Source organism: Cebidichthys violaceus, unplaced genomic scaffold, assembly GCF_023349555.1.
Source record: "Cebidichthys violaceus isolate CVI_PGR_0920_01 unplaced genomic scaffold, fCebVio1.0.p SCAF_1, whole genome shotgun sequence".
In the NCBI taxonomy this organism is placed as follows: domain Eukaryota; kingdom Metazoa; phylum Chordata; class Actinopteri; order Perciformes; family Stichaeidae; genus Cebidichthys; species Cebidichthys violaceus.
The window spans coordinates 20,877,023-20,902,717 of NW_027176262.1; the positions used below are offsets into that span (position 1 = coordinate 20,877,023).

The 25,695-nt window shown below is 40.2% G+C and overlaps 1 protein-coding gene across 2 annotated transcripts; it reads right to left on the bottom strand.

Annotated features, from left to right (window-relative positions):
• Window positions 1–25,498, bottom strand: LOC137875365 (glutamate receptor ionotropic, kainate 1). 2 transcript variants are annotated; one of them, XM_068714545.1, is made up of 16 exons: window positions 25,147–25,498; window positions 15,605–15,772; window positions 15,216–15,473; window positions 11,617–11,798; window positions 11,068–11,121; window positions 10,465–10,638; window positions 9,727–9,870; window positions 5,908–6,015; window positions 5,347–5,388; window positions 4,906–5,019; window positions 4,617–4,820; window positions 4,303–4,526; window positions 3,705–3,823; window positions 3,261–3,478; window positions 2,526–2,751; window positions 1–2,444 (listed from the first exon to the last, which is right to left on the bottom strand). In XM_068714545.1, the coding sequence occupies exons 1-16, from the start codon at window positions 25,229–25,231 to the stop codon at window positions 2,155–2,157; spliced, it is 2,610 nt and encodes an 869-aa protein (XP_068570646.1). In that variant the 5' UTR covers window positions 25,232–25,498; the 3' UTR covers window positions 1–2,154. The 2 variants fall into 2 exon arrangements, with proteins under 2 accessions (XP_068570646.1, XP_068570653.1); XM_068714552.1 differs by lacking the exon at window positions 5,347–5,388.
• Between the last annotated feature and the right edge of the window lie 197 nt (window positions 25,499–25,695).

Below are 25,695 nucleotides of genomic sequence, written 5' to 3' on the forward strand. Positions count from 1 at the left end.
TATGGGAGTCATCTTTATTCATACATTTACATCAGTGAAAAGAACAGCCTTAAAATCAAAATAATAAAAAAGAACTTAATACCCTTGATAGGTGCAGACTCTTTTCTTAAGGTTTGTTTTGTTTGGCAAAGGACTATTTGCTGTAGTTACACACTAGTGGTACTTAAATAGTTAAAATCTGCACCAGATGAATTTTGATTTCATGTCAAATGTCTTGAATGTGTTTCAAAAGATTGATGGTTAACATTCATTCAAACTCCGTTAAACAGCTCAATTTAAATCTTAAACTAAAACTGTGTCCAGGAACAGTTCAACCTCAATTTTTTAATATTAAAATCTGCTCTCCAGTGAAACAAATGAGATGATCAAAATTGCAATGTAATAGTGTGCATGCTGCAATTCTCATTGAAAGTTTGGGCTTTCAATTCCAAATTAGCATTTTTTTTAAAACAATGCTGTATGCACAATGCAAGGAATCTGTAAAATATCTAATAATCAAAGTAATCGTAAGCACCAATTAATCATAATTGTTGTTTATGAATCCCACTCAATTGTCCTTATTCACATGCATAATTATTTCAAACCTAAAATTATGTCACATCATTCTTCATGTGATGCCAAACCTATAATGCAGAGGTTAAAATCCTATCAGATTTGGGGAAAGAAATAATTAATTGCATCGGCAGGATTTTCTAATCTGTGCGACAAGCCCTGTACACCTTTAAACTAGGAGTGTTTAAAATGTTCTGTAATCCACTACATAATGAGGATGTTATGTGCAAGCCTAAGCCTGAGTGAGGTGAATATGGATCTGGTTAGAGCTGAAAGCAGGCATTGAGAAAGGTGATTCAGGGAGGCAATAAGCTACTGCTGAGTCAGTGGCATTTAACATTATATCCAGAGGCCATCTCTCTACATTTCGGATTAGCTTGCCTTACTGTGCAAACCAATTTAGATAGTGTTTTTGAAATGCTCGATGCGCCGCTTTACACCAATGGTGAATAAAGGTTTGCAAATTCATAATAATTGGTTAGTTAGTGAAGTACTTACAAGCAACATCTATGTATGCCAAAAATAAGAACATGGTGATATACGGTGTAATATGTAAGCAAACCTGAGAAATGACTCGTGAAAATTGTTGCCCAGAAACAGCCAAAACGAATGATAAAAAGAAACCTCAAAAGTATCAAAACAATCAAATATTCAAAATGGGACAGTCGTAATTTGAAAGACATACTAGTTTTACAAGAGCTTGATGTAACTCAAACGCTTCATGAATGAAGTCGTGGAGTTGTGATAACAATTGTCACAATTATATAACTTCCATCCAGCAAAGGAAAAGGTTGTGCATGCAGAGAAAGGGAGCAATCAACACCAAAACAACCAGAAATAAAAAGTTAAAGGATGTAATGTTCTCACGTAACTTTAGTCATTCTGAAACAATTCCAACATGACGAAACATTCACATGCATGTTTATGAACTTCATATGATACAAAAGCAACAAAAAAGTATAGACAGTAAGCAACTGATGGCCTGAGTGTCAAGCAACTTGAATGCAACTCTGTTGGAACAGTCATTCATAAACAAAGTGGAAACAACCGCCCTTGAATAAGTCAAGATTTTTTTTAAATACATGAGTGCATACAAAAGCGGTAAGAAGTACTGTTATGTCAAAGTTTCTGTGCGCTATAAATATGAAAATTGCAAACATTTTATAACAGAATACTCTCAAACCTACTGCAGTTGTTCAAATTAACGTGGCAAACGTGCTTCAAAAGATAACACTTACCATCACTTACCCACATTATCATGGCATTAAAATTACTTTTTTTTCCACACAAAACAATTATACAGTTTTTTGCAAAAAAACAGCAAGGCCAAGAAGGTCAAGTGTCAAGAAGTCAGAAGTCAACAACCATCTGTCATCATAAAAAGGGTTTCAAATGTATTCTTCCAATTAAGACTAAATTGATCATGTGCTAAAACACTCTAAACTTTGTGTGTTTCTGTTTTCATTGTTACAATGCCATTCAACACATTCAGACATCAAAGTTTTGTTGGCCCAGTGATTACTGTAGTCCTCTGAAGACAACAATGACAACTGTAATGTGTAGTAGGGCTCATAACAGTCTTCGATTGAGTCCCCTGGTGTGTTAATACTTGTTGTGCCATTCACACTGACCGACACTCACCTCCTCAATGTCCAAGTTTTTTCTGGATTTGTAAATAAACTCTCCGATTGCTACAAAAACTGAGAGGACTAGTCCAGCTGCCAGGACAATAAAGATTCCCCCTATGTTCTCCACACCCAGAGCACTGGCCTCTTTGCTGTCCTCCTCTGGGCAGCCATTCCCTCTCCACCATTTCTCCTTCATCATGTGCAGCTTTCCTTCCTCCTGAAGCTGCAAGATGGCGATGGTGATCTTGTCTCTGTAAGGGGAGCCTACAGCAGGATAAAAAACATTATTACTGCCATTACCAGCGTCATAACCTCGTCACAAAGTTTGTTATTCATCTCTCTTACCAATCGGGGTTCCCACTCCATAGCCCTTTGAGTCTATCAAGCCTCCAATCTGTGTGAGATTGCAGTTACGCTGGCTGATGTACTCAATGCTGGTTGATTCCATCAGAAGAGCGTAGTCTGTGGTGAGAACCCTCTGAATCCCTTCCCGGTTGTTTTTCACCAAAGCCGTGTTTTTTCTACTGCTCATGAATGCCCACATTTTCTCATAAGTTGAGATCTTAGATTTCTGTTGAATCAGGATTAATGGAAGTTTAAAACAATGCACAACAAACAACAAACAAAAACACAGAGATTTACACAAAACAGATGATAATGATACATGGTCAGTGGTTGAAGCTTGTTTCTAATATTTCAAATGAAAGAAGACTATCTGCTGACTGGAGCAATCATCCTGATGCATGGCAGGAGATGGGATGTGACAAGTGTGTGCAAATTTGTCCAAGTACATTTCATTTGCTCTGTACATTCAGATAAACTCGTTGTGCTACGAACAAAACAATAAATCCTTGAATCTTTTGTGGAAAAATTGGCCATAGGCTTTTATAACTCTGCATGTATGAGGACATTTCAAAGACACTAACCTTTAACCCAACCCATGTTACTGTAATGACTGAGGACTGATGCCTCGAGGCTAAAACGTCAGGTTTATCAAAATCAAAACTGATGTTCTTGTTTGCATCTCTCCCCCATTGCTGGACAGTTACTTTACCTACTGTTCAGTGAAAAGGAGATTACCTTAAAAAAGGTCATGGTGGAGCCGTCTCTTACAGCACCATACTCTATTTTGGTTTGCTTGGCCAAGTCATCTGCAGAGTCGATTGGTGAATCCATTCTCTCCACAGTGAGGAAGGCAGCCAAGTTGGCAGTGTAAGAGGAGATTATGATCAATGTAAAGAACCACCATATTCCACCGACTATCCTTGTAGAGAGGGCTTTAGGCATCAGTTCAGATCCTGTAAGATAACAATGCAAGGTACATTATGAACTCTACAAACAAACACATGACCAGACAATAGCAATACGTTATGTATAAAAAAAAATAGCCATGACACTGACAATCTTGTTTTTTTTCCAGGCACACCACAAACATGAAAGTGATGGTTGAGGGTGCTCTACCAAAGGTATGAACACAGCATGATGACATAACACTATAAAAATTGCAGTATAGTGGGCCAATACCTTGCTGCATAAGTGCTCCAACTCCAAACCAGACACTGTTTATTAGAGTGAAGTTGTTTTCGACCACATCTGAGTCTGGGTTGCAGGGGTGAGGGTTGTACCACTCATAAGGAGTGAACCTGAAGGTAAAGAATTCACAATTATTGATGTAAATAAAACACCATCCCTTGATAATGACACAAAATGTAGGCCTGTGTCAACAGCTGATGTTTACTCGTCTCTACCTGCATTAACTCTATTTTTACAAATCATCGTAACGACACAATGGAAACCAGCAAAAATCATTCTGAATCAATTCTGACCGAGGACACAGAGACATTACTGTGGTGAGTTACTGCAGCAGTGTGCAACGAAACATTTGGTACTTGTTGTAGCCAAACTGGATGGTTGACTGTAGATTAATTCAAATGGCCTATTGCATCCAGGAAGTAAGAATGTTCAACCAAAGTGAAATGTTGTTTTTGGATAACAGTGTTGCCTAAAGTGCAAACAAATTCAATAAACATAGAAACTTAATTATATCTGAAGTAATAGATAGGCTTTTTATACACACACTAATTGTTAGTCACATTTGTAAAAAATTGCGTTCTTCTTTTACCTGGCAATAACAAACAGCACGCAGCTGACACCGAGGCAGGCCAGTAGCACATACATCCAGATATCAGGAGACAGTGGGTTGAGGAAGGAGAACACTCCTGGATTGGTGCCATTGGGTTTGTGGTAGAGGATGCTGATCCCCAGTGTCATGAAGGGCTTGGAGAAATCTATCACCTTTTCCCTCACATATGTGATAGTGAGAGGGGCCACAGCGAGGTCAGCCACCTGATACAGAAGAAAAACATCAGTTAAAGACAGATGATACCGCTGATCGCTCGGATATTCCCTAACACATAGCAGTGATTTGGTACTCACATGGTCAATGAGTTCTCGCACCATGCCGTTCCACTCCCCCTTGTCATTCTGAGCTCCATATTTGCCATCGGACACCAGCTTTACCTCATAGGAGAAGCCCAAAATGTTGGAGAGCTCTTTGAGCAGGTCCAGGCAGTAGCCCTCAAAGCGATCATTTCCATACAGGGGCTTATCAGATTTCTTATACATGACATAGGGATTTTCCTGGAACAAGGTGCATAACAGACTTCATTAGTTTCATCAGCACATTCCTGATCAAATGCTGCCTTATAATTACTTTAGTTCATACCAGAATAGTTGTGACAATGAGGGTCCTGTTGGCCATTGAGTCAGTCACATTTGTGGATGAGTCCTTGTTGTTTTCTGTTAAATTAAGGCCTGTTTGGGAGTTCCACACGCCAATCTGTGAGGGATAAGATATTCAAATAAACACACTCAAAAATCCATAATTGCCCAAGTCACCTTCACATTATATTACAAGGAATGCAAAGAAGGGAAAAGAATCAAGTACTAAGTAGCAGACAAATAACAGTGGAAGAACAAACAGAGGTTTGAGAGTGGGGTAGGGAAAAAAGGAAAAGGATATAGACAAATATAAAACTTGAAATTCTATGTCCCACCACTATCTAAAACGTGTCTTTTTTTTAAAAGGGAGACATCACAGAGGACAGCAAGGAGAGTAAATAGTGTCGATATTTCTTTAGTCTGCTAAGGCAGCTAAAGTACAGACCTTTTTCCACACTTTATTCAGGCGGTTGTTGCCCGCGATTGTCTTGCAGAAATAATAAAGAAAAAGCATTTTAATTACAGAGCTCTGAACTTAAAGGGAAAAACAGTAAACAATGATGGTGAATTTTAGCTTAAAAAAATAATAACTCCTCTGGTCACAGCTCTTATTTCAGTTTAATTTCAATCTTTATTTTCAGCTGTGTTGTCTTAAGTTCAATTTCTTTGCGGTGCAAAGGCCTGTTTATGACCTGACAAAATCAAGAGCAGCATTGTCAAAGTTTTCAAAGGAACATCCACAAACTTTTGACCTTAAAATGACAGCTACAACTATTTACAAGAGCTGTGTCAAAACAGTTGAAAAAGCTCCTTTTTGGGGTATAATTAGTGCACTAGATGTCAAAACACTGTATACTGTTCCACAGACGAGTCATCTCTCTGCAACTGAGTTTACAGTGAATACCAGTCGCTCTGTTTGTTTGTTTCCCCTACTCTGTTCAGCTCTGCTTGGATGTCTACAACAACAGCATGTACTGACAATATAGACATGGGTCAAAGAGTTCACCTTCTCCAAGCCATCTTCCTTTAGGCTGATGACATCTAAATCAAATTCTTTCCGCAGGCCGTCTGTCTTGTTTATAATTATTTGTCCCGTCAAGCCGTTCCATTGTGCCTGTGGCAAAGACAGCGCAGAAAACAAAACCAATGAATCCCCTCAGTTTTATTTATTGTCATAGACGTAAATGCAAAGTCAAGTAGAAGCCTGGAAAAATGAAAACAGTTTACAAAAAATGAATAATTGATGAGTGCTACAATAAGCGAAGAACATTGACAGAGGCTAACTGCATCTTAATGGACATTTTTGCATTGGCTGGATCCTCAATGGACATATTAAGTATCTCTGAGTAGACAACATGCTGGACAGTGATGTAAATAAAGCAGGCAGGCATGGCCTCTGTCTGAGGGGAGAGCAGCGGGTGGGCAGCAGAGCTCAGAGATATTTGAATGCAGTTTATAATGAAGTGAGCTCAGCTGAATAACAGTCAGGTTAAATCTCTGTTACAGAGGGCTCAGAGAAATGAGCTGCATCTCTAATTTGCACTGATGCAGGCAGCTGAGGGAAGAAATCAGTACACCTTCTGTATATTTGCCCAGCCCATGGCATTTCAAGATGTAATTTTTGTCTGGCTGTGAATCACAGTGAAAATTGAATTAAAAAAGCATTTCACCCCATAACACAAAGTCTATATACATCAAACCTTCCAATGTTCCCATTAAAGACTGTTGCATTGCATCTAAATGAGAAATAATCTAATCACATATTGATGAAAACAAAAACATGCTGCTGCTCCCTCATTTACATATAATCACTGACAAACTGGATACTTATGATTAATAATCTACAACCTGTTTCCTTTTTTTCTGCACAAACATAAGACAGTCGGTTGATGTTTTAAAGAAGAAAGTAGTTCTAGGAGAAATTGATTACAACACGACATTATTGAGAGCAAGCGTAACAGTAATAATGTTATGTTTGAAAATGGACATAGCTGTTAGGTTTTTCAAAAGAATAGCAGCAGATAATAATAGCCAAATACGTTTGGGAAATAAAGCCTGTATGTGGGAGTAGAGCTGTCTCACTTGTTTATCTTTAAAGGACTTGTGTTGAGGCTCCCGCTAGTGCAGCTCACTGTGTGTGTGTGTGTGTGTGTGTGTGTGTGTGTGTGTGTGTGTGTGCTCTCAGAACCAGACATTATTGGGGGCACTTGGAGTTACACAAACCAAATGCCATTGAACACATGGTACTGACAACGCTTCAATACAAATCATACCGAAACTCTCTGAATGAATAAATGACTTCTGAGGTAAGGGGGGAAAAATGTTATTGGGTCTTTGGGTGAACTGTCCCTCGCTTATTGTAATATTTACTAATAATCTGGGTAAGTGTCCTGCTACACCATTCCTTAGATTCTACAAAATACTCCAAATTCATTCTACTCTCTCGCTATATCAGCCTGAAGGATTTTTTTGTTAGAAATCAATTACAGGTGTATTAAGAGATGCCGAACGACGCTGAGCCTTATGTTTCATCATCCTGTTCTTTCAGCCTTTAAACAGAAACTTACATCAGTCAGTTTGTATCTGAAAATAATTATATTTAATCTACTGGAACCAAAACAAATGCATCCTGAGCCATTAATATGTGCAATATTATGTTGTGGCAATGCACACACACAAACATAAGACATAAGATTAAACTTGATGCCATCACGAGAAATGTTTCTCTTTTGTTAAGTTACTGACATCCATTTCTAATGCAAAGATCTTTTGTATCTATAGAAGGTTACAGGGTATCATTTGGTGAAGTTGATCTTTGATTAGACCGCTTCACACAGTCTTATCGCACACATCTGTGAGGCCTACTTAACCCTAAGTCCAGATTTATTCATGTCATTAAGTCTCTTTTTAAATCCTCACCAATCAAAAGTGTCTCTGTCTTGACCATGTGTTGGTGTCATTACTGTACATGTAGTGATGACATGGATCTTCTCAGATTGGAGAATCCAGATGATAAAAAGGATGAGAATGAGTTTCAACACACTGCTGAAACCTCACTGATTATCCATGAATATACTGCACGGACCATCAGCGCCATTATGAGAAAAACTTTTTTTTTTTTTTATCATCCCGCAGGCCTATATACTCCACCTTCACAAACAAACATGCTCTGCATGTTCATTGGTAGATTTAGGAAAATAGTCCAAATGCACAAAGCTGAACTATTAGTATGAAACACGTGACACAGCCTTGATTCCTGCAGGGGAGAGAGTCTTTTTGCCTTCCCTCCCCGACGCAAGCAGAGTGCAGGGTGAGTCACAGAGCAGCACCCCTCAATTCAATGACTTGCTCAAGGGCACATCAGATAACATAGTTATAAATTACAATCTGAAAGGACCATATCAGTAGTTTGCATGTTTTAACCAATTTAACTGAAATTCTGTAAACTATGCTCCTGCTGATTATTTTCCAAAGCTAATCACAGATTTTGTTATGTATTTCCTACCATCCAGGCAGCCACTAGTATCTGTACAGTGTCAAGTTCACCTTGCAGAGACCTGACTATGACTTTCTGTAAGTGATCCACCACAGTGAACGTCATGTCTGATTTGATTGTTGTCAAAGTTACATTATAATTGTGTGGTAATATAGTGCAGACTTCAATCAATCATACCTGCCAACCACACTGTAACAGGAATAAGAAGGAGAATCATGGAAAACTCATTTTATATAATAAATACACAAATTTAAGAAAATGTTAACGCCAAGTCAAACTTTGGCACAACGTTGGGTTGCTGGGTTAAATGAGCACTATATGATCCCTACAAATAAGACTCTCATGAACATAGAAAACAAAGTCAGCATTTTGTCATTGAAAGACATTGTTGGTGGTGAGATGTCTGTGGATACGTTGAACATGTGAGTCTCTGGAGTACAAAAAATGACACTTGTCAAGTATGCTAGCTCTCAACAGTATTACCAAGTAATGATAACTAATAAAATAAGCACAGACAAGATGCTTACTGTGATAGACTAGGTAGAAAGTTATGGTTTCAATATTTACCCCGTTGTCCTGCCCTAACATCTCCTGTCATTTCAGACCCTGCAAGTCTGTCACCTTCCCCCAGTCACCCGAGCTCCACCTGCCACACATCTGCCTCACATTTCGTTCATGTAAAAACACGGATCACAAGTCTAACGACAGTCAATATCTGCTAAGGCTTTACAGCTGAACACTTCATTTACTCACACCCTGCTGTCTGGACTCTTTGGCATTGTCTGTGCGCTTCATTAATCTGTCCGCACTTGCAATTGAAAAGCTCATGTGTCAAAGAAACATCGAATTAGAAAGTATAACATAACAAGAGAGGCTATTAAATTCAAATTCAGATATTTTTCAATTTGAGTTTAACTTACTACAGGATATATTTACTATGGCATCCTTCAAACTTCAAACTATGAGAATCCAGAACAAATATATTTTAGAATGAGTAGAATCATTATCTTATTATCTAAGCCTGTTTTCATTGAGTACCCTATGTAAAAGGTTACAGATCTCAGCTCTCATCAGTAGCATTCTAAAAACCCGCTTATCTAAGAAACCCCCAACATGTAGAGCATGACATCGATTCCTATCTCCTGAGAAAAATTATTTAAAATATAATCTTCACACACACGTTCCTTGTTCGTGACATCAGATCTCCTAACTCTATGGTTTCTGCTCCTGCAGCCAGGGAAATGAATTAAAGGTAGCAGGCTGTGAAACGGATGGATGGATGGATGGAAGAAGAGGGGCGGGTGTCACACATTCATAAACCAAACTCACGTCTTTGAGCATACTCATGAAGCGTGATCCAAAGCGCCAGGGTTTATGTCGGTGGCATTGAAGGGAGCTGACGGTGATTTGGGAGGCCCGTTGCGAGGCAGCAGCCACCATGTAGACGGCATCGTACATCAGAGCAGCTTCCGTCTGAAAGAGAAACGTGGCCGTCAGCATCCATCAGCGGGGATCCAGTTATGCACTTATCACATGAGGACTGTTGATGTATACATGCACAGCACCATATGGATCCTCAAAGCAGGGCCAGTTTTGCAAACTGCACGGAAAGCAATCAAACAGGAGACACAACCGGCCACAGTGAGCACAAAATACATTTCTGATTGTACACGCAATAAACATGGTGGACTGCTGCATTCTGACTCACGTGTGGGTGATGAGGGGCTCAGATTAAGCCTTTGTAAAGGTCGTGAGCAGCTTCCCAAAGAAGGCTACGTGTTTAATCTCCCAGTGATTATGTCTGGATGTTGAGAATTACCTTATTTGATATTAGAGCATAGTTTTTGGTGCGGAAATCAACTTGGCTGATGACAAACAGATTGTTTCCAACCTTGCTCAGCTGACAAGCTCAGACTCTCCATATATTTTCCATTTCATGTTTAGCTTTTCATAGAATTAACGGACCTTCTTTGACCTTTTGAGCATGTTGCTTACAGTAGGCTGTATAAACAATCTCAATACCATCAGAGGACACAGTTTAGATGGGAGTCCCCACTAAGAACTCACTGTCATCATCCCCTCCATCATTCCAGTCTCTGCTTTGGAGGGAGCCTGCAGTCGCTCCATGGCCCACCTCTCTACCACCGAGGCCACCTGTGGACTGTCTATGTTGAGCAGTCTGAACCCCGTCATGTTGACCCCACTGTAGCGGTACGGCTCCAGATCGAGGGAGAACAGGTCCTGTAGAAGTACAACATCATCAGTGTAGAATTATGGTGATTCTTAAAAATTACCCAAAAAGTAGATGTGAGTTATTTAACAATTTACCACGGAATTACATCAGGAGCACTGAAAACATCCAGCAATCTTTTTATCAAACAAACCACGGCCGTTTGAGTTCATCTGCATGATCTTTGCATAACAGAATCACTGGGTGAATATGCAGGTCTAAGCATGCGTAGGATAGAAGGACACTCTATACAATGGAACAGTGTTAATATGTGCATAATGTACATATGTACATATTGTCCATATCCATTAGGTTTGTCATTCCTGTTTCAGGGAGAAACTCATGAGTCAAAGGTCCTGTGCACATGTATTAAAGAAAACAATCTTTGTGTTCTTCAGATGCAGACATTTCCGAAATGTGGCCAATAACAGTATTCTTACCAGTGTGGTGAAGAAGAAGTGGTAATATTCAGTCATCATCCCCATGGACAAGATCTAGACAGAATAACAGGCTATACATTAATATTTCTCTCCAGGCAGCCAGTATAAATAATCTCTTCTTTCCCTAACATGATCCAACCACATCTGTTACCAGGAGACTCTTGCAAATTACAAACCACCTATTTTCTAAATTGCCTCATTTAGTATTGTTTGTATGGTCTGCATTGACAAGTATCCAAGTGAGTTGCTCATGTTAGCGTAGTGTTTTCAATCAATCTTCCTTTTCTTAATTTGTATGTCTGGCTCAAAAAAAAAGGCTCTGCTTGGATTTGGCAATGATCATGGGATTTTTGAAGGGGATAGAATGAGACTAATCTTGCACAAGTGAATATAAAACCAAAAGCAATGCAGACACACCAAAATAATACAGACTACTCTGCACTGAAACATTCAAATTGGATTTCTTGGGTGTCAAGTTATGAATTAAATCCTCAGGGCAATGAATTCTGCCTAGTGTAGACCGCACACTGGTAGATGTTTGTTATTCACCTGCTTGAGAACATCGGCTGATGTTTGGTAAGAGCTGTCAAAGATGACGTAGAACTCCTTCCCCTTCTTCATCTCTTTCAACAGAGGACGGGCATCTTTACTTCCTGTTGGCAGCTGGCGGATCTTGATTTTAATGCTGTATCTGGATGGAGCTTTGATCAACTCTTGCAAACGAATCAGTCCTTAAATTAAAAGCCAAGAAGGCCATTATTAGGCTCAACAAAAACATCTACAACAAACCCACCCTCTGGGGACATTTTACTCCAAATAAAAAGGTTATTTATGGTGTGGCAGAAGAAAGGCTGTGTAATTAATACATGATCAGCAGGGATGAGAACAGGTTTATCATTGTTGTATAATCATATATGTAGAGGCACTTCATCAGTATGACAGTTTCTATCAATATGACACAATTTATCTGAGAATATGGACATAAAACCTCACAAAAACCCTGCTGAATTTAATCGAGCCTTAGTACATTTGCTAGCCATCTCACCCGCACTCCCATGAGTTGCTATTTCCATTGTTCATCTGATAAACACTTTTTCTTAGCAACAAATAACTTAAGGGGATAGAGGGTTTAAGTCTCTAACATTGAACACAACAATTAACATAAATATTTCAGAATTATTTCGGTTAGTACATTTATTTTGAATGCTTCCGGTTAGTCACTATATTTTGAAAGTCTTAACCGGAAATGGTAGAACACTTTTTTTTTTCCTACATTGACGCTAATTTGCCTAATTTAATATCGCAGTTCTTCACTGTGACACACAAGAGGGCAGTAAGCACTCTCGATTACACTCAACTATCATCAGGTCCACCAAGTATCCCGGCAAAAACAGTTTGCCGAGTTTTATTGTTGAGTCCTGTGTTGTCACATACAGGATTCATCAAATATATCAACAAATGCAAGGCTACATTTTATAAAAATCTATTATCGTTCCACAAAAAAATGCAGCACGCCATCCAGTAAACACTCCACCAAACCAGAAGCCTGTATTTCAAGTCTTCACCGGAAGTGTTAGCATGCTCCTGAGTCTACATCTACACCGTACGACCACTAGAGGGCAGACTTGTCAACCGTACCGTTTTCTTCTGTAAGAAGTTAATCAGTTTAAGGGAAAAACCTTATTGGTGCAACATTACATTTGGTCTACGGAATACGAACCCCACTGAAGAATGTGTAGCTGTAATTTTGTACAGTCAACTGTTGAGAATAATTAAAGAATATTATTGTCTGTCGTTTCTGATTCCGTCAATTTGTCTGACTTTATTTTGAAAACATTTAACGGAAGTGCTAGCATAAACTGTCATCTTACTATTAATGCTAGCTTAACGAATTTTACAGTGCAATTACTCATTGTGGCCACAGGAGGGCGACAAACAGTTATTTCTAAAGGTCAGTCGCCATGTCCACCTAGTCGCTAGGTCCTAGCGTTAAGACAGCTACATGCCTTTAATCAAGGATGTTAGCTTGGCAACAGAAGTGAACTTTATAATATCACAGAAGTTTGAAATCTTAAAAATGTAAAATGCAACAGTATATTCAAACATTATATCTCAATATGTAAATTGTATAACATAAACGTCTTAATGTTTTGATTTATTAAAAGTTCCTTGATTTACTTGTTAAAAAAAAAAAAAATATATATATATATATATATCATATGTATATGTATCATTAGAGTTCACTGCCCTCCAGTAGCCACAGTGAGGAATTGCAATATATTACATTCGTCATTTGACGATATTGTGGACATGATAGATACCCAAACTTCCGGCTTTCAAAATAAAACGTTCAAATGAGACAGGCGTAGATACGAACTACTACGTATGTTGCACTCAGGGCCTCGTTTGAAAGGTCTCAATGGTGTGGAGTATGTTTGTCGCGCTAAACATCTCTAGCAAATGACACTAATCATCAGCAATAAAGGAAGCTAGCTAAATTGCCAAGCTAGTGAATGACATCTATTTACGGTTATTTAAGGAAAGGAAGAAGCCAGCATTCGCAGCCGCTGCTCCATGCAGATAGCAATGGCGCGGGACTTGAAGGTGCAATGAAACATGAATTGTTTTCATCAGCAGGACTACAATATAGCACCACGTTCTTATCCTCTCCAAATGACTTGTTGCATTGCGTCCTAGCCAACACGCACACAGTGAGAATATTAGTTATGTGACATTATAATCACAACATGTAACCGGATTTGAGACTGGAGTGAACACCTTCAAAACATGCGCTGCAGTGAGTGTGGCCTGCAGAGAGGATCTACAAACACAAAGTCAAAGAAGAAGCTCTTTCAAAGGTAAGACATGTGCTCCATTACATCCTGCCTGTGCTACAGTTTGGAGACTGAATACTAATTCGGCTTGTTGCAAAGATGATTCAACGCACATTAGCATAGCAAGTTAACATTCTAATGTAATGTTGCTGCATCCTTGGTGCTCACGTTGGTGTGACAGTCTGTTGTGTGCTTAGATTCTGTGAGTGGAGCTGTTAAAGGTGTTGTAGTTGTGATAGGCTGCAGCTGTCAGTGATAAGCAAGCTGATCTTACACAACAGTGTGATGTGGGATGATGGTTTTTACAGGTTTCTATGCAGCCTTTTGGGTTTGCATGGTCAATTATAACGTTATACAATGAACATCATTTATGGGTGTAAGCAGGCTGCAAAAATCATAATTATTAAAAAAAAAAAAAAAAAAAAAAAAAAAAATCTGAATGCAATATTTGCCATGAAGCCATTCATCAATTAATCCAAAAGATTATTGAGCATAGTGAAAAATTCCCGTTTAAATAACCTCTTAGCTTTACAATAGAAATACCAAAAGAACATTTTTACAGCGTCCCTTTTATTTCATGATTTCTGATGACCTTGCACAGAAACCGTGTTGATTAAAACCCTTTGGCGGAGCATTGATGAATGAATAGAGTACATTTTTTATTTCAAAACATCGTGATATTTGAAGAGAGACAAAGTCTTGCCGCCTCTCGAGGCTCGACTCTGTTTCCTCTAGCTTTGATTTAACATCATTGTTCTTTCTGAAAAGCTTTTGTTACATTGGGGTTCTCTGGTTGTATTTTAAGATAAATGAGTAATGCCGATTAGTAAAAATGTACACGTTCAAATTTATATAATACACTATATTATTGTTGGCATTCAACAACTACAGCTCCCAGGAGATTTTGTGGCGAAGACGTGTTGAAGCTCTTATTATTATTATAATAAGTCAGATTCCTGAATGTACAATCAACAACAACACCTACTACTTGCTGCAACTCCTGCACATTGCTTCTCATTACTTAGCTTAACATTAAAAACAGTGGAGGTCCGTCCTGCCGACCACCAACAGACACTCAGGTTCCACACTACTATGCAATACTTCGTCACACAATCGGCTCTATAGGAAAACATACACAGTATTCACACATGCACATAAAATAACATCCAATATCCAGATTTGTGTAAATACACTCACATGGCCGTCAGTTTCGTAAACACGTATGATATTATGAGTTTGCTTCCTGCTATGTTTTTATCAATGCTGACATATTCGGTTGCCGAAGTGTGTTAGTGCTTTACTGGTTTCACTCACCAGTTGCATCCTCGTAGACAACAGTGACCGTCTTCCACTTGTAGTACTGCACTATGTCCAGCACAGCTCGGCTGATGGAGGTGTATTCCGGGTAGAGGTTGATGTAGAAGCTGTCTTTGTTGTCCACTGAGGGGTGTTTCCAGCGCGTCTGGATGTGAGGGACTTCCAGGGCGTTACAAATAGACTGCACCGCACTGACGGATGAGCTGTGAGAGGGGCCAAACACTGCCCCAACGCCCAAAGCCAGCTGGTCGCAGGCTGAAGTAATGAAACGGAAAGAGAAAAATAACAAATGACCACCAGGAGAGACACTTGTGTCATAATAAATAATCTCATTAATTGATTATTCAGCACAAAAAGCTTTCATAATGAAATGGGATCACTCTTACCTCTTCTTGAGGCCTCAAAACTGTCAAATAGGTTTATTCTCTGGATGTCATAGGTCAATGTGGTGTTTGGCATTAAGGTCCGGTTCCTGTTTATGTTGGTAACAGCAAATTTAAAGGCCAGTTCTTCAACACTAATTGGCTCATTCTCAAGCGTCTCAAAGATGCCGCCTGGAGGAAGAGAAGAAACAGTGGTGGTGTGAGAGTCGGATCGCACCGAGGTAATATCGGAGCAACTATTGATAGAGTTACTTCTCTCAGCTTAGTTATTCACCTCCATTATAGCGTGTGAAGGTTACCACAACTGAATTCTGACAGTTGCATAATGTGGCCCAATTTTCTATGTTACTTCGACCACATAATGCTACTAAGGGGCCTGCTGGAGTCGACAGGATTTTAATCTCATACGGAGAAAAGCTTGACCTTTACTGACTTCACCCTTTTTACATGGCCTACATTTCACCAGCTGACACAATGCCGTATGGAAGGATTCGGCGAGGTAGACGCGCCTCACCTCCGGTTCATTATAGACCAGCTTCACAGCTAACCGTATGAAGGACTTAACATATCCAGTAATTCATTATCTTGGCAGACATTTAAAAACATACCATGCCATCTGTTTCTCCCGTCTCCTTTGCGACAGTAATTCACCGGATGAACCGCTGCACTCATTCACCTCACAAAGTCATGTTTCCAATCTTTTTTTTTAATTCACTGCTCTAGACAACAATCACCTTCGATAAACTCAAACTTAAACGCGTCCCCGTCAGCTTGTGATTAATAGTATCATATAGCGAAGCCTCAAAACATAATGTAATTTACTGTGAAGAAGTTTTTCTGTTCAGGCTGCCAAAACACTGTTGCTATGAAAGGCGGTCTTCCATTAAAACCCCAATACGTTACCCTCTAAATGCATTATGTTTGCTTCTCTACATGTTTCTTTTTACTGATTAGTTTCTGGACTGACTTTTCCGTTCTGTGGATGTTTGTGAAACATTTTGGTTTTCTAACAGAAGACGTGGAGGTTTCATTAATCCCATCACGTCTGCGACTTTGAAGTCCTATGAAATTCTTCTGCCACTTGATTGGACCAAAGATTCTTTTTACCGTAACATCTGGTGGTCAGTCTGTAATGATCCAACCTTGCTTTAACCGTTGACTAGTACAAAACACTGACAGCGTGAGACAAAGCTAACCTCTGAGGTTAGAGTTGATTGTCCCTTTTTTTTTAATAGCGCAGTGTAAGAGAAGAAAGCCTGGGAGGCTGCTGTGGATTAACATCAACATCATCCACTCCTCTCATGTGAAAACTGCACTTTATATATTGTAAGACTAACAATGTTTCATTTGCTAAAACATAATCATCAGCCGTGCAAAAGGGATTTCCTTGTCATGTTTGTCTCTATAGTAATTACTTTCAGTACCAAGTTGCACCTGAAAGTAGCACGAGTTTAACGTGTGGAAACCTGATAGTCTTGTGTGCGTTACATTTAAGGGTGCAACTCCTTTACCTCACTAACCTTTTAAAATCCAATAATCATAGATATGATTGCTGTCGATTGACTAATCAATTAATCGACTTATAATTTCAGCAAATCCTTTCAGACTAATGGTTTAAGATGATGAGATATGTGATATTATATAAATAATGACTACCGAATAGCCTAATTGATAAGGCACCAAACAGTAATCTCAAGTATCAACGTTTTATAAAGTAAGGAATGACAAAAATGCCGTTCTCTGTCTGCTGCCTTATCTGCCTCTTTATACAGAACTCCTTCAATAGGTGCCGTCTGACAATAACATTACACATTTCCCGCTACGTAGGACGAGGCAATAAACCCTGACAAATGCAACTGTCCAAATAAAATTTCAAGATACATTTCTCTTTTAAGCACAATCGTGTTCAGCCGGCTGTGTGTGTGCCAGGGCCACAGGATGGGGATTGTGTCAGAGTTGAGGAGATCATTGTAAAAAACCGTCCAACTCTTAATCCACTGTGCTGCTCCAGAAAGACACCGGCTCTAGCATGCCATCGCTGGCGATATGGATATATATATGTATATATATTACTCCAGCCGGGCCCAAGCTCCATGTACAATGTTTCACATTTCAGTTACATAAAGCGCAGCAGGAAGAGCATTAGGATTAAGGCCAGAGAAACGTTGGATTGTCACTGGATTGTCACCACCTGCATATAGGGCGGGCAGACTCGTGTGAGATTCAGTGTTCTTATCCCTGCTGAAAATGACCCTGCATGTCGATTTCACCCAAGCCTTTCAAATGTAAATGATTTCAAACATCTGGGCCTTAAGTGATGGGTTTCCTCAAATAATACATTTGAGGTTAAATGTCCGTTCTCATCACATTCACATTCATGAGTGCAGATCGGAACAAGAACAGTTCTGGACTGTCAGGGTTAGTCAGTTTCTTTATCCTTAAACAAATCAGAGAGTCAACGTTTTGTTGAAGGAAAACTCATGTGTGTGTGTGTGTGTGCTGCAGACTTGAAAACAAGACTACCTGAAAGTACTTTTAAAAGCTCTGCCATTCCCAAAGTTGTTGATCAATTAACCATGAACACAAATGGTGACGATACCATTTTAATGCTACAATAGTTTACAAATGACCTCACTTCAATGCAGAGGCTACAGATGGCAATAGGTCATTGCACTCCCTAACAGTGTTTGAAGACTTGCCTGCAAAATTGTGATTGATTTGGAAGGAGAAAGGGCCTTTAAAAAGCTCCCCTTGAGACCTTGATTGTGAATGACCTTTTTCTTTGGTGTAGCCTCAAACCCCAAACTGAGAAAGCCTTGTCTGGACTCCCTGGTCACTAAAAGCATGCTTGAAAGTGCCAATCCTAATTATGGTTACCAAGCCTCAGTGAGCAGCTGCTAGGTCCCTTTAAAGTCTTTAATTCATTCCACTGAAATATGAAATTTTCACTCATTTTTTTTTTTTTTTCAAATTGGCCAAGGACATTTATTTCATCTCACCATCTTTTATGTGTTTTGAATATAAAAGGGGAAAATAAACATGAGTTTTGACCAGACGGTCTTGATGCAGCAAATGTCTCAGTGCCTAATGATTCAACAACAAAGTAGTCCTAGTGGCAGCATCACAGCATCATTTCCAATCAATCATTTTCTTTTCCACATACAGGGCTTTGAAAGTAGATGGTGCAGTTTGTGTGAAAGGCAAAAATAGCTGCTGCTATTTAGATTTTCTGATTTACATTTTTGTATCTGACCTCTAATCACACTCATAATGGCACGCATCCATCATGATGCAAAAGCTGAAAATGCAGCCAAAACATGCGCTGTATCTGCAAAGTCTATTACATGGTAAATTATGTAAATGAAGAAATCTGAGACTCGCCACAAACCAAAAAAGTTATCTTATGAATTCAGCATTTATTGGTAGCTTTTAATTTGGATTGCCATAACAGGCCGTTTATTTAACGCCACCTTCAGCATGACTGTAACCTCATTGACCATCCTACAGTGGGTCTATACGCTTTAGCCATAAATAAAAAGGACATATTAGCAGCTGTCAGACAGTGGCAGCATCCACTCATGTCTGGGTCACTGTGTTCAAACAGACGTGTAATTGTTTGAAAGGTTTTATAATTGTGTGTGTGTGTGTGTGTGTGTGTGTGTGTGTGTGTGTGTGTGTGTGTGTGTGATGAGCAATACAAACTATTTCGACACACAACTTTCAATTTCAGCGAAAAACATATCTATCCATTTCATTGTACTGCTCACTTATTAATTTTCTCTTTGAAGCTTGGTGGAACGGCACATCCTACGCTGAAAATTGATCTCTCCTCACTTGCACCTGAGAAAAGATCTTACATTTGCGTGATTGCTGATTGTCTGCAGCTCAGCATGAAGAGCACTGGTCCAAGCAATCAGTGCTGGTCCACATCAGCAAAACACTTGTGGAAAGTATTTATAGTGTTTAAAGTAACTGAGCTCTTTGGACAACACACATTATTAATACACCTGAGATGATTATACACGGTGTAAGGAAATGACTGATCCATCTGTTAGCTTGGTTATTGTGCAACAGAGGACTAAAGCTCAGCTTTAATCACTCAGTTATAATCACGCCCATGACCACCATCAACCTTCCAGACATCTGGAGTGAAGCAGCAGCAGCAACAACAACAACACTTCCCTTCATGTCTGGAAAATTGGTTTCAAACAAGCTTCTATATTCATGTGGTCTTATCTTTGTGTGCATTTTCAATTAAAAGACCCAACAAAACGCTATGAGTGTATCACCAGGAAAATAATTGTTTTTGTCTCTACCTCAGGCTTCAACATTTGTGGTCCAATGAGATTTAGTCAACATTGATGCCCAGAGCGGCATTTAGTGAGTTCCTCCGCCATTTAGGCAGACATTTGAGCACCTTTGTGTTAGAAGAGATATTCGCACACTTAGACCTTAGCAGTGTTTTCACTTTATTTGAGCTTAAATTATTGGAGCACCTTAAAAATCCTACAATTGTTTACGGCCGTTTTCATATTATTTATGATTGATTCGTACCTACTGGAGCTAGACCTGGGAGGGGAGCTCGTTGGTGCTCGGGGCTCAGGCTAATAAGTCTACATGGAGCCGCTACCCTGTGGGCTCCTGTCCGGGAGGTCTTCAACTCCCACCTCCGTTAGAATCTTCCGTGCATCCCGAAGGGAGGCTGGGAGCGTGGTATCCGAGTGTAGGTGCAGTGTGAGGGTCATCTGTGCTTGTCGTGGCGGCAACCTAAGAAGGAGGTCGTCATGATTGTTCCTATGGCAATGGCGCGTGTACATGCTTTGGCCGGTACCTCCCATTCATTTCGCTACATGCCGGATCAAACGCCACCGAACTGCCCCAGGGAGGAGAGGAAGGAGAGGGAGGAGAGGGAGCAGAGCCGAGTTGGAAGCTAAGCTAACCCAGCTATAGAACCTAAGGCTGCTACACTACCCAGCATGCTCCTGGCTGTCTGATGTCCGATCAGAGAAAAATAAGATGGATGAAAGCAGCCACAGGTCAGTGACTGTTGAGTCCACATCTTCACAGAGACCGGGCTCCATCATTCATGCCGGATCAAACTGCACTTGACAGGCGGACAGCGGGACAGAGTGCAGGACTCCGGTGGGAGGTGGACTCTGTGTCGATATCATGATGCTTGGTGCTCAAACACAGTCAGAGTTGATGGACAATGTTTTCCTCATGTTGGATTTTTAATGTGAAGATGTCGGCAATATTATCTGCCTAGAGAATTTTTTTTTGGTTTATATTCCTTATGATGCAAATTCCAAAAATGCACTACAGGAATGTACTGCTGTGTTTTTGTTTATCATGTTTGTTGTGTTACAAATGGGCTACAACTGAATTTCATTGTGCATCCCTGTGTCGCATGATGACAATTAACAATCCTTGAATCTTTGAATCCTTGAATAAAGAAGGAGTCCTTTGTGGCTTGGCTGGCCCAGGGGTCAACACTTTGAGGAGCTCTTAAACCCGACCAACACGTCCTCCGTGAAGGAGGCAGAGACTCGGGGAAGACTCGGGAGGAAATCCACATCCATGGCAGACCTGGCAGAGGTCGGTGAGGTAGTCAAAAAGCTCTTCAGTGGCAAGGTGCCAGGGGTGGATGAGATTTGCTCTGAGATGCTGAAGGCTCTGGATATTGTTAAGCTGTCTTGGCTGACCGCATCTTCAGTTTCATATGGAGGTTGGGTACAGTGCTTGTGGAGTTGCAGACTGGGGTGGTGGTTCCCATTCTTAAAAAGAGGTGACCAGAGAGTGTGCTGCAATTATCTGGGTATCACACTGCTCAGCCTCCTTGGGAAAGTTTATTCTAAGGTACCGTAAAGGAGGTTCCGACTAATTGTCGATCCAGTAGGAGCAATGCAGATTGCGTCCTGGCTGTGGAACAGTGATCCAGTGGAAGTGGATCAGCTCTTTACCCTCCTAGGGCTGTTGGAGGAGTCCGGGGAGTTTACCAATCCAGTGATGTGTTATCTTTGTCTTATTCTAGACAGGAACTCATGGTGCAGCTAGGGGGAGTGTTTTGGTTTTGGAACCTTGACCTACGTCGGGATGAGGGTCAGTACTTTCAAGTCTGAGGCCAAGAACTGTGAATTGTACCCTCCGAGTTGGGAGTTCAAGCATCCTCTGGGTTTTGATCACGAGTGAGGCGATTTCAGTGCGGCGTCAACATTGATGCAGGTGTTGTACCGGACCGTTGTGGACAAGAAGGAGCTGAGTCGAAGGTATATCAAGAGCTGTCCATCTATGTTCTGACCCTCACTTATAGTCCTGAGCTTTGGGTGGGGAGCGAAAGAATGAGATTTGGGATACAAGCGGCCGAAATGAGCTACCTTTGTAGGGTGACTGGGCTCAGCCTTATAGATAGGGTTAGGAGCTCAGACATCTGGAGGGAACTCGGAGTAGAGCAGCTGTTCTTTTGCGTTGAGAAATTGATCCTGGCTTTTGTGCCATGATGCTGTGGCCTGTAAACAATCCTGTCTGAACACAAGGTTTTTAGCAGCGCTATGTGGTCACTTTTCTCTAAAAATGGGTCATGGGATCATGGCGCTGTGCACTTTCCCACTCTGCACTTTTCATGGAGTTAGACGAACCAATACTGTAAATGGGATTTGTTTTCAATACTGCTGCTGAGAAAATAGGGTATACGCATTTCACACTTATTGTTTTCAGATGACACATGGATCAATGCACTCACTCAGAAGGATATTACCAAGCAAATAAACAAATGCACAAGAAAGTTGGAGGTGTCTTGGATCATTTATACTTCAGTAAATACAAGTTTGAGCTTGTAGGTGCAGAGGTGCTGGTAAAACTATAACGTTAAAGCAGAAATCACTAGACAAGCTTGTCTTGTGAGACAGTTTATTGTGCATTGTTGAAGAAGAATACAGTCATCCGTTTGTAGTCCTTAAAAGTATGATCAAATAAAATAAACTATTAACAATGTATGAATACCTGCATATTAAAGCCCAGCTTTGTTTCCAATGAAAAACGTCTTCCTTGTAATTGCAGAGTTCGCTATTTCTGATCAGGGCTTTATGATTAATGCAATTTATAAAGAAAGGTGGAATGTAAATTCTTGCTATAGCTACCGTTAATTACTTTCCAATATAATTTTCAGGATCACTGAGCTTCCGTCTCATCTTTAATAGGCCAGACAATGCTGTGGGGTGATGCATGCTAGGAGGTCACAAAAACAAAAGATTCTGCTTGTGCTGCAGGCAAATACTGATAAAGCCTTAGGCGTTGCTTTTTATAGACGTCTGTTCCTTCCTTCAGGGCTCAGAGCAAGAGAAATAACAGAGTTCAGGTTGAGGCAGCTGGGTGGACCTTTTCTAATCTAGAAACCCAAAGTAAGAGGTTAATATTAAGAAACTGATCTGTAGGCCCTGATTCTAATCTGTGAATTTGTGACTCTGTGCAATTATCACATGAAGGAGAGTCTTTTAAGGCAGAGGAACACAATGACGTAGTGTTTTGCTTTCTCCCCTCTCCCCATCCTGGGCCAGTTCCCAGTGAGCCCCCCCACCCCCCACCCCCACCTCGGCAACACCACCAGCACCACTCCAACCTGGGCTCATGCCAGACTGTGAATGAATGAGGAGGTCCTAACCAGTCTAATATCTTCGTTTGATGTGGAGCACTGAGGTTCCTCTGTTTATAGGATCGCTGCTTGCGACCCAAAAACAAAACATTTAAACTGAAAGAATAAAATAAAATCAGGACTTTAAAAAACAGCACGATAGATAGGAGGCCAAGCCACAAACTGCTGCTTCTGTGCTCTCCCCAACCATGAGATTTGGTTGCTGCCTAAGTACCATATTTGAGGAAGAGACTTTCTGCATAAAGAAGATTATTATTTGTTGTTTAAGGGCTTGAGGGAGAAGATTTACCATTATTACCAACCCCAGTGGAAAGAGTGGAAGCCAGTCACAATCTGATGGCAGCACTTGCCAAGACAGAGAAATGTTAATTGAACGAAGCCACACACCATATGGGAGAGATTATGATGTGTGCGGGTCATGAAGAGAATGACAAAGATTAGGTGGCCTCAGAGAGTGATAGATGATTTAGAGAGATTAACAATATAGAGAACAGATCGGGACTGATAGAACAGGGAGGTGGCACTGGCCTATTAGCCTTCAAACTTATGCAACGGCTCAAGTCTGAATGTTAAAGTCTTTACAAGTAGAAGGAATTTAGAAATATACTGAGTGGCCTTGGGCATTGAATGGAGCAGGGAGTCCTAAGGCCTGAATTTAGATAGTAATTTTTGTGATGCAATCTTCTAACCCATTACAGGAACGGTGGATAACCAATGGGAAAGGAGCAGAGCCCATTAATTTGCCAGCAAACTCTGGCTCACTGTTACAAAGTTACATCAGAAATCAAAGGGGAACAGTTGGAGCAAGAGCTCCGTTTGTCTAATTACAAGCGAAAGCAGAGTTCTTGTCAACTCTCAAAGGCTTAACAGAAGACTTTGGACTCGGATCCACATTCATAGGTGTCATTGTGCATCAGCATACATATGCACAAAGTCGAAATAACTTTTGAGTTTGTTAGGTAGAAGAGAAGCCTCCGTTTCACTGATGCTGTCCACCCTATACTCTTTAGCGCTGTATCCATTTCACATTCCTCAGTGCCAAGGATATCATCACGCCAACAGTACATGCTTTCAGATGAAGTCATAGGCCAACTTAATCACTCATCTGCCTCTGATCTGACTGTCAACATGGAGGAACAGAGACTTTGGCATTAGCCAACAAAAGTGGATTAACATGATTTTTATGAAAACCAATAGAGTTGTTTTGTGTGGACTACCTAGCACTCTATCCTCAGTGTACCTCCATTGTGAAACGAAATCTAACAATGAGACTTACTGTACAAAAGATCACAACAACATGGTAAGTCTCTGGAGGATTTTTGTTTTATTATATAAGATTACTGTTGAACAACATAGGCATGCACCTGTATGTCCATTAGGATAGTTCCAGGATACTGATGATGTGATTGCATCATCCAGTGACAAGAGTTATATAGTCACACAGCAACACATGTATCGTGACCAACACAGTGGTTCTTCATTTTAAGTTTTGCTTGATATTGCCAGAACTTAAAGGTTATCCATGCTTCCATTAACTGACCTACAACACCTGACCTGACACAATTGCTATGAATGGATATCCTTGCATGACTTCCCCATGTATGATTTCTGCATTTATTACCCTGGCTGTCTCTAATTAAATACAGTATCTATTTGTTAATCTTTAGAGAGAAGCAACGCTACTGTGGGATATTGGAAATAATGTATGATAATGCCACAAACGTCAATTTTTTTTTTTTTATTACATACATAAAGAAAGGTAGAATAGGTTATCAATCCCAAATGAAATGGCCCTCAACCCAGGTCTTGTAATCATATAATTGAATATTGAAAAAAGCATATATTGGCAGTATTTATATTAATGGCATAAAAGAAATCTGACAAATTTACTACTTACCAATTCTCAGGACCTGCTGCGAAGTGAGCCAGAACTCTGCTATAAAGTACAGCAGTGAAAATAACAGTCCCTTCCTTTTCGCCATGGTCCTCTCTCCAGAGTCGAATTTAACATTGATGTCAGTTTTTCTGCCCTTGGTAATTCATGCTGATAACTTGCCAGTCCTTGTATCCGTAACGAAAATATACTGACAACCGACCCACATCCATCCCTCACACATTGTGAGGGAAAAAAAACAACAACAAAAACACACTCCACCTGCAGCTGCCCCTGATCAAAAGAACTCCAGTTTTTCCATTCTAAAATCCTGAATGTGCCAGTAAGGTTTTGCTTCCCATGTTCACTCTCCACACATCCCTCTTATCATGTTTTTTTTTCTCATGCACACTTGAATTGTAGGCTGCAACTGAGGAGGAGGACCGTGCGCTGGGCTCCTCCTGTCAAGCTTGCATGAATAGAAATTGGCATTTGTGATTACCACTTTCAAAATAAAATGTGAATTCAGGCCTGGGCAATATCTCTATATTACAGCGATATTGTGATATGAGA

Coding starts and splice junctions, on each gene's coding strand:
- LOC137875365 (XM_068714545.1), bottom strand. CDS start 25,231: ATGGCGAAAAGGAAGGGACTGTTATTTTCACTGCTGTACTTTATAGCA. Junction 10,639..11,067: donor ACTTCTTCTTCACCACACTG/GTAAGAATACTG, acceptor GTACTTCTACAG/GACCTGTTCTCCCTCGATCT. Junction 2,752..3,260: donor CCACCATGACCTTTTTTAAG/GTAATCTCCTTT, acceptor CTGATTCAACAG/AAATCTAAGATCTCAACTTA.